Genomic DNA, 13107 nt, shown 5'->3' with positions numbered 1-13107 from the left:
AGCTGGTTAGGTTTAGGGGTCCCTTTGCACGATTAATGATTTGAGATGAAGAACCGCTTAAAAAAATCATCTACCTCCCTGTAACACTGACAGGGAACGGAGTTTATAGCAGCCTAACATAATCAGAGACATTCCAGGTCCCTGTTAACACTGCCCCTACGATGCCAGAGACAAATAAGTCATAACTGTAGAATTTGCTATTACAACGACAGCATTGTTTTGTCTGAGTGTACGAATAATCATCATTCAAATTTGAATGATGATAACCCCCACCTTATCGCAAAGCACACACGCACAACTGACCTCTTCTCCATGCCTCCTGAACATTAGGTTAATGCTAACAGTAATCTGTCCTTTTGTTGAGGGATCACAAATAATAAGATTAGGGTGTCTCTAGGTTTGGTCTTCTGGGTGATCTGAACAGGGGCCTGCTGTGTTAAAGCCACCACATCAGTGGCTAAGGTGGAAATAACTGCCTGATAATCAGAGAGGTAGGCCCCATTACGAGAGGGCAAAACCGAGAGTAATTCCATAAATGGTTACCTTACAAATATCGCTCACTCTGGCGAGCAAGAAAAGTTCGGGGAAATTCTGCCTTGTTGTTTTTCTTGGTATTAGTGGCAATTGGCCAAATAACCAAATGGTCCACATTAGAGACAATGGAGCTTGAGCTGCTGGAGTTAATCAAGTCACATTGGAATCAATGCACTCCTACTGATGAGAAGGGACATGTTTAGCAACAAGGCTATTTGTGCAGTTTTTGTTTTTGCACTAACATGTATTTAAATCTATGGAACTAGATTGAATTTTTGCATGACTCATGCTTGCCTGTAGGAACAAGGAAAATAGCAAGAACTTAATACACAAGAGGCTTAGTATATTATTACAGCCTCAGCCACTGGGAGATTCTGCAGAAATCCCAGTGGATTGGTCCCTATCCACATTTCATTATGATTTTTGGTCTAAACGTGGTGTGCATCCACAGTTGGGCAGGCCTGTGTAAATTCAACGTGAACTGACCTCCATTCTGAAACGGCCCATATGCGCAAATCGACAACAGAAGACGTCACATCTGCGTTGTGATTTTGCCAAATTACTCGCCTAAGTTCTTGTGGTCATCTGTACGATAATTTGCAGTGGCAGCGGTCAGCAAATTCGTTCGTTCACAATGACCAGGGCAAAAAGACAAAAAAAAAAAAACAAAAAAAAAGAAGACCAAAAGTCACAGCCTTAGCAAACAGCACATGTTATTTACCCTGATGTTTTGCTTGGATAGAAGAATTTCTCTAAATACTTTTTAAATCTATGACGTTAATGTGGTTTCACTGGTATGCTGTCACTGGTGTCCTCCATATTTTCACAATCAAATCAACATAAACTATGAGATTAACCTGTCAAAAAAGTGATGGAAAATCAACTGGAAAAACTGAAGTTTAAAACTGTTCTGTTCAAATTGCTCTAAAAACATCCAAAAGATTTGGGTTGTTTTTAGGTACAGATTGAACAAAGCCCTACACTTTACACATGACTGTTAGTTAACAATCGACAAATCTTGAAACATGGACAAATCTACAACCCCCCCCCCCAAAAAGGGAGGTAAGCGTCCAGGAATCCCAAATCTGAATTAGGTGAAAAAATCCTTCAGCGTAACTCAAAGTCACTGGTCTTAAATCGATAGGGCAACTTTGTTTATGATTAGATCAAGTATAATCATAAATCATGATCTCCATGGTTACCATAAGGACAGGTGGATTATTTTACCAATCTCTTGTATTGCGAGATTGGACAGCAGACAGATTGGAATGCAACAGAACCTTGTAAAAGTGAATCTTCTTTGTTCATTTATTTAGTTGACACCCAGGGGCCTGAAGGTCCCAGGGTGAAAATTGATCTAGCCCCTCCATACACGTTTTCTTCTTTGATGTTCAAATTCTTTTTTTTTTTTTCCTTTTCCAAAAGGTGTGAAGTGAGGAAGAAAGACAGCAGAACAAGGGATGTGTGTGTGTGTGTGTGTGAGTGAGAGAGAGAGAGAGAGAGAGAGAGAGAGAGAGAGACAGACAGACAGACAGACATGGTAGCGAAACAAATAAGACAATTTAAGAGGAAAGCTATTTATGTACTGAATAGCCAATAATGAAATCTGCACTCTCACAGCTCCCGCGCAGCAAAAGAGGAGCAGCTCTCCTCACGGTACAAACGCACTAATTACTGTAATTGGCCTTCGTTTGCATCTGAATTCAAGCCTAAGGCAGATTATGCATTGCAGTAGTTTTGCTGTGTGGCGTCTGAGTGTGTGTGTGTGTGTGTGTGTGTGTGCGCGTGCTTTGGGATTGAAACAAGGACATATGTTACATGTACTGAGGCCTCAGGTTGTGATTACATGCATACATAAAACTTGACCCTTAGAAGCAGTGAAAACATGGATATCCAAATAAGGTCAAAGAAAATGAAGTTCTCAGAGGAAACAAGAAGGTGTTTTCAGGACAACTTTCTCTCTTCTCAAATTTATTCATTACTCTTTTTGTGCTTGTGTTCATTAACGCACAGTGCAAACTCACTGATGTAAAGCCAATAAGTACTGAGCAAAATACATTTAAGAGGCTTAAAATGCTCGGGGGCCCAATGGTGCACACAATACAGTGCCCTCTGACAAGCACTTTTAACAATGTAGTTTTTAGCAGATATAACACCAAAAATAACTGTTGTGCAGTTAACAGCTGAACAGAAATATATGAAAAATGAACTCTGGAAACATTTAAACCAAGAGATTGTTTAAAGTTCTGTGTATCTGTACAAACACTGTACAGACTGATCAATACAAAAAGAACAACTGCTTGTCCTCTCCTTTTTTTTTGTCAAAGTGATTTTTTTTATTGGAAGTTTTTCCTGAATTTTTCAAGCCGTCTTCCAGTTTTCTCATCTATGTAAGGCACTAAGTCATAAAACAGCTGTACTGAACATCCATGAGTACTGTATATGTTTTTGTCTGCAGTCTCCTACTTTATCTGCATCTCCATACCTCAAGCATCTCTATCCGTCTGTCCCTTTATCTGTCTCTCCTCTGTCTATGGTGACTTGTTCTCAGTCAGTCTTTCAGTCAGTCTTTGTATCTGTTCATCTCTCTGAACATATGTCTGCCTCTGTTTGTGTCCCTTGTCCAGCAAAATCCTTCTGAGTGTGAGCCTCAGCTAAAATGTCACAGCTGAGAGAGCAGGTAATAAGACTGAGGGAGTAAGAGAGAGAGAGAGAGAGAAAAAAGGGAAAGAAAGTGAGAGACAGACACAGAGAGAGAGAGACAGAGAGAGAGAGAGCGAGAGAGAGAGAGAGAGAGAGAGAGAGAGAGAGAGAGAGAGAGAAAAGGGAGAGAAAGTGAGAGATAGACACAGAGAGAGAGAGAGAGAGAGAGAGAAAAGGGAAAGAAGTGAGACAGACACAGAGAGAGAGACACAGAGAGAGAGAGAGAAAAGGGAGAGAGAGAAAAGGGAGAGAAAGTGAGAGACAGACACAGAGAGAGAGAGGGAGAGAAATGAGAGGGAGAGACATTAACGCAGATAAGTCAGTGCTATTTGGCAGCAGCCATCTATAATTTATCTTATTCTGTCTTAGACATGTTTAAACTGTGGGACATAAGCTCTCGTGTTTCCTCTGGTTCTATGCTTAGATATTATAAGTACTGAAATATGGAAATAACCACAGACAGGTAAGAAGTGTGTGTGTGTGCGCATTTTAGAAACAGAGATAGAGGGAAATGGAGAAGCCAGAAAAGCCAGTATTTCAAATTTGTTGCTATGGTAAGGGCCCAACCCAGGTTATTTGGCAGTCACAGGTCAAAGAGTCACTGACATTTACACTCCCAGTGCCACACAGGAAATGCCTTCACTGAATATCAGTGAAAGAAACAGTGGGAAAGAACTTCAAAACTAAATGACAAGAAGAAAAAGAAAACTGACAGATTAAAGAGAAAGTTCAGACACTACATGGAAAATTGCTAGTGTTAAATTATACAGATTATGGAGACATTTAGTGCTTATATGAAACTGAATTAGATCCTGTTTTCTGAAGTTATTTCAGTTCAAGAGTCAAATGCAAATTGTGGAGTTGAGGGAACTATCCTCAGTTTGTTGACACAAGGGCATGAGCTGTTTTGTAATTGCATAGACAGGAAGTTCTGAAAAGAGATGGCAGATGAAAGAGATTAAAAACACAGAAAGACATCAAATAACATCATATGGTATCAGAGAGGCAATGCCGTTTGTCTCTGCTTCCTGTTTCCGGCGCTCATCACTCACAATGCCAGTCACATGTGGGCTAAGATACCTAACCTGACCTCGCTCTCTTTCACTTTCTTTCTTTCTCTCTCTCTCTCTCTCTCCCACTAAAACATCTGTCTTACTCCCTGTCCTCCCTCCCCACTCTCCACCTCCCCTCACATCCTTTAATGTCTCTGTCTACGTCTCATCCACGACTTCCAGAGTTATCTTCGTCATTACCCTTGTCTTTATCCATGCTCTTTAACTGCCCATACTTTAATTGTTTGACCAAACACACACCCCTAACCAATCCTTCTGACAGAATCATGAAAAAAAAATAAAAATCCCCTTACCTTCTTTATCTCTCGCTCTTTCTCCCCCCCCTCCCTTCTATCTCTCTCTCTCTCTCACTCTCTCTCTCCCGCTCTCCCCTTCTCCCACTCCATCCTTCTCTCTCTCTCTCTCTGTCTCTGACTCTCTCTCTCTCCGGTGTTTTGGCGGTCTGACGAAAGAGGCTAAATGGTTGAGGGAGCAGGGAGGTGATTAGAAGTGTAATCCCGTTATGGAGGCTGCCTACAGGAATCTCTACTTTGAGCAGGTCTTCTTCTCTCAAAGTGTTGGAAAAGACTGTCTTTCATGAGCGGAGTTTTTTTTTTTACGTGGCCCAGGAAAGAAACACGTCAGCGTCCACCTCAAAATGAGTACTGGTTTTCAGCCTGTGTGTGTGCAGAACATTTGTATTTGTGTTTAACAGTATATGCATGAGGAAACACGAATGTGAGCCATGTGTGTCAATAAGTAACGTGTGTGTCTGTGTGTGTGTGTGTGTGTGTGTGTGTGTGCGTGTGTGCGTGCGCGTGTGTGTGTGCAGACATGCATAAGTATGAATAAATGCAGGTAAGAAAACATGTATAAATGTGCCTGCGAGTGTGTCTGTGCCTATTGTTGTGCCTATTTATGTGTGTGTAATTACAGCAGTTGTAATTATAAGCATTTGTAGTTCTGTGTATGTGTGAATGTGCGTGCATGCGTGTGTGTGTGTGTGTGTGTGAGAGCGCACATAAAAGCCTGAACAGTGCAGACTCTCAGTTCTGTTGCTCAGGTCAGGGCAGCAGGCAGATTTCATGATGAGATGCAGATGTGGTAAGTTCTGAGGCTCTTTAAGTGTTCCTGTCATAAGTGCATACACATACACACACACACACACACACACACACACGTGCACATGAGCATATACACATGCATGTACACTCTACATTCAGTCCAAGCTCACATCTGCTACACTCTTCCCATAGGCTTTTCTAGGGAAATAACAATGCAGATAAAATTTAAACAATACATGCAATAAACCAAGTCTCACAGCTTGCAATATGAACCACACCGTTCACTTCATCTCCCCGCAGACCACATATCCACACGTTTTGGGTGGGACTGGTCACCCCTTTGCCAAGGTGACCAATGTATGAGGCAAAGGGAACTTCATAGCTAACTGCTCCAATGACATCATTTTTCTATGGGAGGGCAATTAAATTCCTACTTTCATACTGAACTGAAACACACTCGGTCTCTCACTCACACACGCACACATGCACTTTTCACATGCGTAACACACAAAAACACACAGCTTGACAACTCGTGGCCTGATATGAGAACTTCTAGAGCAGACACATACTTTACACACTGACTGTGAAATTACCTATTCCAGTATAATACCTGACTATAAGCTTTCCATGGTCAATTTCATCTCGCTGGCACATGTTCACTCCTCACTCTCACAGAGCCAGAGATGAATATGCATTAACAAGGTCCTCACACAGTCTTACAAACACAGCTGGCAGACTGCTTTAAACACACTAAGCCTTGGTATGATACTTTGGGTTTGAGTCAAGGGGCACTAATTGTGTTCTCCAAACCAGGCCTGACAGAATGGGAACCTGAGAAGGCCCCTGACAAACAGCAGACTGAAATGGCAGAACAAAGCAGGATTATGACAGAGAAAATGGCAAAAGGATTCAAATAGGATACAGTCGCAAATGAGTTTTGGCGGATTTGTATTTTTCGCATGGGTGTGCAGGGAGTGCGGGTCAGAGAAAGACAGAGAGAGAGAGAGAGAGAATGACTGTGCCAACACCTGGGTGTGTGTATATGTGCAAGTGTGTGTGTGTGCATGTGCATGTGTGTGTGCGTGTGTGGCCGTGCGTGTGTGTGTGGATCAGCCCTCCTCTAGTCATCCCAGGCAAGCAGACACATGGAAAAATCAGTAAATTCACAAACTCCATGTTTCACCCTGAGGTAAAACACGCACTTCACAAAAAAAAAAAAAAAAATACAAGACAAAATTTACAAACCATCCATCTTTGTACCCCTCCCTTCCCTTACTGCAACAGCTTCTCTCTCTCTGTCACACACATTCTATCTCTCCTCTCACTATAGCTTTTATGTCTGTGATGGTGAAGCACTTCCCCTCTCTCACTCTTTCTCTAAACTCTTCCCCTTCCCCTGTAACTCTCGCTCTGATGCGTCTGCACTGTGTCTACATCCTTTTATTTTCACTCTTTCACTATTCTGTCTTTCCTCTCTTCTCTTTGTTTAAAGTGTCTTCCAGGTCATGACCCAATCTGAGCCTGTATAATAACATGAATTATGCAGCAAAAGACAGAAATTATAACAACCACTAACAACATCAGCTACAAGAAGAGCTTTACTAAACAGGAAGCAGAGAGAAGATGGGGTTCTCCCAACCACCTCCTCTCTCTCTCTCTCTCTCTCTCTCTCTCTAATTTACCTCTCATTATCCCAAAGAGAGTGGAGGAGACAACATTATATGTACTTTACACAGGCTAAGCCGATGTCCTCAACGGTATTAAGAGACATCAGCAGCAGTTCCTAGTAATGAAGCTGCCATAAACAGACACTAAATTTGTTTGTGATTATCTTTGAAGCCGACGGTTTGTTTAAGAGTAGTGGGAATTAAGGGGGGGGGGGCAGTGAGCGATAGGAAGATGGATTCTATATAAAGCAAACCATATGAAGACTTTTACAGAAAACAACAGTCATATCGTTCCCACGGCTGATACTGTTTATCTAATAAACGGAGAGAGAGCTTTTGTCAGCATGTCTGGATACTCAAAGGTCTTATATAAACGTAAGATTATCAAAATGCGGTGGGTGCGTGCATGTGTGTGCATGTGTGTGTGTGTGTGTGTGTGTGTGCACGCACATGTGTAAGTGCCAGACTTTATGCAGGCTTTTGGGTCTTGTATTTCTAAAAAACAAATCAGCATGAGTAGTGGCAGAAATGGAAGGGGTCCTGTTTTAAGAAGCCCCCAATGTGCAGGGCTAACACAGAAGAGCACATATAGCAAACGTCCAGCGAAATGGCAAGACGGCAGGGCCAGCTCATAGACACAGTTATACTGTGTGAAAACAGCCCAGACAATAGTATGCAAATTTCTACATTTGCTTCTTCTTGTGTGTAGCTGAGCATACTTCCTCCGTTACCAACAGAACGTGAGTATACTCAGAACTGTGGATAGTCTCTCACATATCACACTCACATGCTTCTTATTTCCAAAATTACACAAATATTTATTTATAAATATGTAATCATTCTCTCTCTTTCTAAAACACGCACGCGCACATACACACGCGCACACACACACACACACACACACACACACAGTGATGTGTCTCATAAGTATCAATAAGGACATGATCAGATGTGCAATGGTGTCAGTTCCCAGTGGTTTATGGCACCAGAAGTCAGATGACACTAGAGGACAGAGACCCTTCTCTGCCTTCGGTCAGCACCCTGCCTGCAGCATACACACACACACGCGAGCATGCACACACTCACACACACACACACACACACACACACACACACACACACACACACACACACACACGTAACTGAGAAGTCACACAAACTGCTACAACAGTTACATTGTCATTGTTTTTGACCAGGAGCCCAGGAGCCTGTGGCACAGTGTAAACAATCATTGTTACTGAACAAAGCAGTAAGCAAGGAGAGAAATGAACAGAGCAATTTGTTTTTAAGTTTGAAATTCACATCAGGCAAATAACGAAGCCTTCAAAAACATAACAGAAGACTAACACAAAAAAGATGACAGAGAAAGAAGAAAACGGGGACTTAACGCATCTGCATTGCACAAAACACTCTCCTAATGTTTTTCATCTGTCCCTGATAGAAATCAGACCAAAACAAAGTAATCCTGGCTTCTATTGGACTGATCTGTCTTCAGCTGAGCTCTGCCAAAAATGAAATCCACCCCCTTGTTGTTTTCTCCCTCTCTCACTGTAAATACAGGCAGTAGTAAAAGAGAAAGTTAGAGATACACACAGACATACACAGAGAGAGGGAGGGAGAGGGGGAGAGGGGAAGAGAGAAAGAGAAAGAGAGAGAGAGAGAGAGAGAGAGAGAGAGAGAGAGAGAGAGAGAGAGGAGCTGGATATAAACAAGACTGAGACACACATGTGGAACCTTGAGAAGCAAATGGGGAGAGGAGGTGAGAGGAGAAGGAGCTGCTGTAGGAGGTGTAAAGGGATACATGCTGCTGTGTTACATTCAGAACTGAATGAGTTCAACAACTTACGCTCAAAAACAATAACATCCACAGAAAACCAACAACAACAATGACGGGGGGCAGAGAACTTGCGCCAGGCTCATCCATTCTCGAGCCTCTTCACGATCATTATCTCTGCCAGTCAAGGTTCTTGGGCAGGGAGGTTTCCCCTGTCACAAAGTTGCAATTTACAATACAATTCTAGTTAACTCAGAACAAGTAGTAAACCTCCTAATAGAAGAGCCTCATGGCTTTGTTTTGCTAGGAGAATGAAGCTGTAGGACTGCTCTATTAGGAGGTATATTACTCCCTCTGAGTTAACTAACTCAGAGTTTTCACTAAACCCTCTTTCTGGAATAGCCCCCACATTTTAAGTCTAGATTGTTCCCTGAATATTTTAAATCAAGAGAGAGAGTGATGAGAGAAATGTTACTGCTTGCTAAAAGATTATTCTTCTGTAGATTTATGACTAAATAATAATATAATGATTTTGTTTTTTTGCTGGATTTACAGCCACACATACAACAACTTTAGAACTCTGAACAGATGTGGAAGCAAGTGTAAAAAAAAAAAAAATTGATAGAACTCATGTGTGGCAGTCAATTAATCAAAAAATGTAACAGTGCATTCATGTGCAGGAATTTCTGTATTCACAATGCAAACCAAACACCCTTATCTTGTCATGGTGAAGATCAGTAATTATAAGCTTTATGCACAAAACACATGTGTTAATAAATGTGTAGTGCTGATTGTCTTTGCTGGTTCATGTTTTGGTTGTTTATCATTCCCGTGATTCTGAAACTTCAGCAAAAATGATGATTCAAAAAAAACAAAAAGGGAAAAAAATACCAATGTCTGAAACAGGTGGCCTTTGCTTTTAGCAAAAAAACAAAAAAAAAAACAACAACAGCTCTAAGCCAAATTCTCTGAAACCAGTAGCTAAAGGTCAGAACCGAGACACAGAGCTTTTTTTAATCCTAATGACTTTGAGCCATCCCTAACGGAGGATACGGAGAGCACAAATCGATCAGTTCTTATTATCTGTTCTTTCCCTCAGTGGGAGGCATCATACTTATCTGGGACAACATTCAATTATCCCTGTGTACAACTGTGCTGCCGAAACACTCCCCGATCTGTCGTCGTTTTAGGGAGGACCAAAAAAAAAAAAAAAAAGCATGGAGTCTGTCTGAGAACAGACAGTAGACTCATGATACTAAGCGTGTTCAACACTGATATCCACTTTGATACGGATCATTATACAAGTGTCACAGGGCAAGTGGTATGTTGAAACAATCAGAGAGGCAATAAGTGCTTATACCTCTAATGTGAGACAAATACGTTTCTCTTTTCTTACATGGCCATCTGGCACTGGTTGAATCTCTAGTAGCATTGTCAGAGATAACACATGGGGAGAGAAGAAACATGGTTCCTCCACCCTTCCCCTCTTTTCCTGGGGCTGCTATGTCAATAACTCTACTGATTAAATCAGTTGTGCCTCTGGATCCCGTCTGAGACGGGTTGGGCTCTTTGGCTGAAGAGGGAACATTACTCATACTTCGGATCTGACACGAACGGCACCAAGGACCGGGTCGGGGAAAGTCATGAGTACACTCCTCTCCTTCAGTCCTCAGACAACCGTGCCTGTCACTGACATCATCGTCCTCTTTGACATCTGTAACTTATTTTGTACCATTTCCTGTCTAAGGGAACTGAGAGATCCCTTGTAAGGCCGGTCAAAGCCGAGCTTCAGCTAAAGGACTGGGAAGCAGCTGCCCTTCCCAACTGAACACACAATATGGTTTCCACCCCAGTGTCAAAATAAGCAGTCCTCTCAAACTTGAAGCTCTTTTCTGTCTGAGTCTAACTGTTACATAGCACATCACCAGGTCTGTGGAAATGTAGGACAGTAATGGCAAAACCTTAACCTGGGGGACACTGGCCCATGTCTCAACTCTGTAAAGGATTAGTCACTGAATCTCACCTCATGAACTGTAGGTGGAAATTCAGTGGTTCACATCAGACTGTGATAAGCGTGCAGGGAGAGACAGTGATTGGATTAAATGTAAACAGGCAGACAAAGAGTCCCTGTTAGATCAGGTTTGGGTAGTTGTTGGTGGTCCCTTTTGGTTTTCTTTCTTAAACGACCATTTCTATCTCTGTGGCTTAGATTTTTTAAAAATATTTTTGGGTTTATGACAGGTGTGGAGGTGGTTATGCTTCTAAACTGGATGAACATTTTTGCTCCAAGATGAGAGATCTTAAAACCAGTACTTCAGCTCGGTTCATTTGTCAACAGCTGGTGTTTGGTGTGTCAGGAAATGGAAAGACATTCATGACCTCTTTCACGGTCAAGTTACCTGACATCTGACCACTAGTTATTGTGAACCAGTGTAATGTCACCAGGTCAAAGTTAATTTAAGTAATGGGCCCCGTGACCTCTCAAGTCAACAACAACCTTGAAATCTAACATTGATGATTGCCAAAACATATAAAAATGTGTCATTTGAGAGGCTCTCAGACAGAATCTAGGTGACAAAACAAATCAAGTTGACAAAAACCAGTAAAGTTGACAGTTGCTTTCCACAGATCTTCAAAATTCAAGACCTGATTCATGTCCAATTCATGGCCTCATTTCACCCAGCCGGTCTTGCCTGTGAATGTCTACTGGAACAGACACAGAGCTTGGCTAGAGAAACACCACATCACAATAAAATTATTTACTTTTTCAAAACTGCCAGCACATCATTATGTGTGTGGTAAGGTGGCAAGTTTGTGCAGACAGGACTCTTTCCAGGATTTCTCAACAAGTTCCTCATTCCAGCTATGCATAAGGCACATCTGATTCAGCTAGTTGAGGCGCTTGATAATGAATTTGCAAGCTGAATCAAATGTGCCAGCTCTTGGCAGGAACAAAAATATGCAGTGCTAGGGAGCCTTCAGGAATAGATTGGGCAAGAATTTTTTTCCCCCCCAAGTTGCCTTTATTTGGTTTTCCTTTCATTATATTTTTTTTCCTTCTTTGGGCACAGGCACAAGCGCCACCTTTTTTGGAATCATGCCTCCAAAGGTACTCAATCAACTTAACTAATGTAGATAATTTTCAACTCAGCCACCACAAGAGCGCCACTTATAAAACGGCACTACGTTAGCGCTTAAGCCTCCTATAATGTTATCACAAGCCCACACACATCTATGAATAATTTACAGGCCAGCCTCCCCTTACATTGACGCGTGCCTGTTGCACATCAGGTTATGAGGAAGAACTCCTTTCTTGTATGTTAGCTAACCATGTGCAATGACTGTTGCCTATTGATCAGAATGACGACAACGGTGATGATGATGATGATGATGATAATGAATCTAATTACCTGCATGTTGACAACATGAATCGAAAATTAATCGGGTGCCCCCACAGATAATTAATAATTACCTTAATAATGCTGCTTCTACGGGGGGCTGCCTTTGCCGCTTCAATGAGGACCGTCTCTGGGTCCTGACCGGGGCTGGAGCGCTCCGCCATGGGCGCGATGACTCCGCTCCGTCTACCCGCTCGGGATGCTCTCGCCGGTACGAACTCTGGGGCTCCATCCCCGCATATGCCGTCTCCACAGGAATCACGCTCCGACATCACAAGAATTGTGCGGATACGAATCGAAAATGGAGAGTTATTTAAAGGACGAAGAAGAACTAAAAGATAAGTTTGGCCTGAAGAGTCCTAATGATGCCATTTAAAAAAGCCTTCTCGCATTCATAATTTGACGCTTTACAGTGGCGGAAGATGAAAAACACCAATTGCAGTTTGCACATCTGTCGTTGGATGGATCGGTCGGGCGTAATTATTGCAGTTTTCGTAATTACACCGAAAGTCCATCACACCGAGAGTGTTTCGGTCTTGCTCTCCCGAAAGTGTTTAAGCACATCACATTACAATTGCACTCTCGGAGACCACCGTGAGACACCTTTCCGGAATCAAAACATTGTTGACTCGCAATGGCATGTATGATAACGGGTTCACCTAAAAGCATTCTTGTGCCGCTGGGTAAAGGGTTTTTCGCGCAACAAGTCCCCTCTAAAGTTCACTCGATTTCAAACTGGATGCAGTCTTGATACCTCCTAATATATATGCAGTAAAAGTTTAACACGAATCTGCAGTTTTGCTTGGAAAAGTTACCAGGTTATGTTTAACAAAAACACAATTTACATGATTCTTTGCGAGAGTCGTTGACTGAAAGAGCAAAACTAGGGTCTATCCGAAGCAAATGCACATCACT

General features: G+C 42.1%; 1 protein-coding gene across 1 annotated transcript in view; it reads right to left on the bottom strand.

The window, feature by feature from the left end:
* The window catches only part of plcl1 (phospholipase C like 1), a 49450-nt gene extending 36986 nt beyond the window's left edge, over positions 1-12464 (bottom strand). Inside the window, exon 1 of the mRNA XM_030786982.1 lies at positions 12267-12464. Coding sequence (XP_030642842.1) covers positions 12267-12464 — 198 coding nt within the window. The remainder of the gene's footprint in view (positions 1-12266) is intronic.
* Between the last annotated feature and the right edge of the window lie 643 nt (positions 12465-13107).

The sequence above is a fragment of the Chanos chanos genome, chromosome 10, assembly GCF_902362185.1.
Source record: "Chanos chanos chromosome 10, fChaCha1.1, whole genome shotgun sequence".
In the NCBI taxonomy this organism is placed as follows: Eukaryota; Metazoa; Chordata; class Actinopteri; order Gonorynchiformes; family Chanidae; genus Chanos; species Chanos chanos.
The sequence above is the reverse complement of the archived record's forward strand: the minus strand, read 5'-3'. Positions and strand labels throughout refer to the sequence as shown.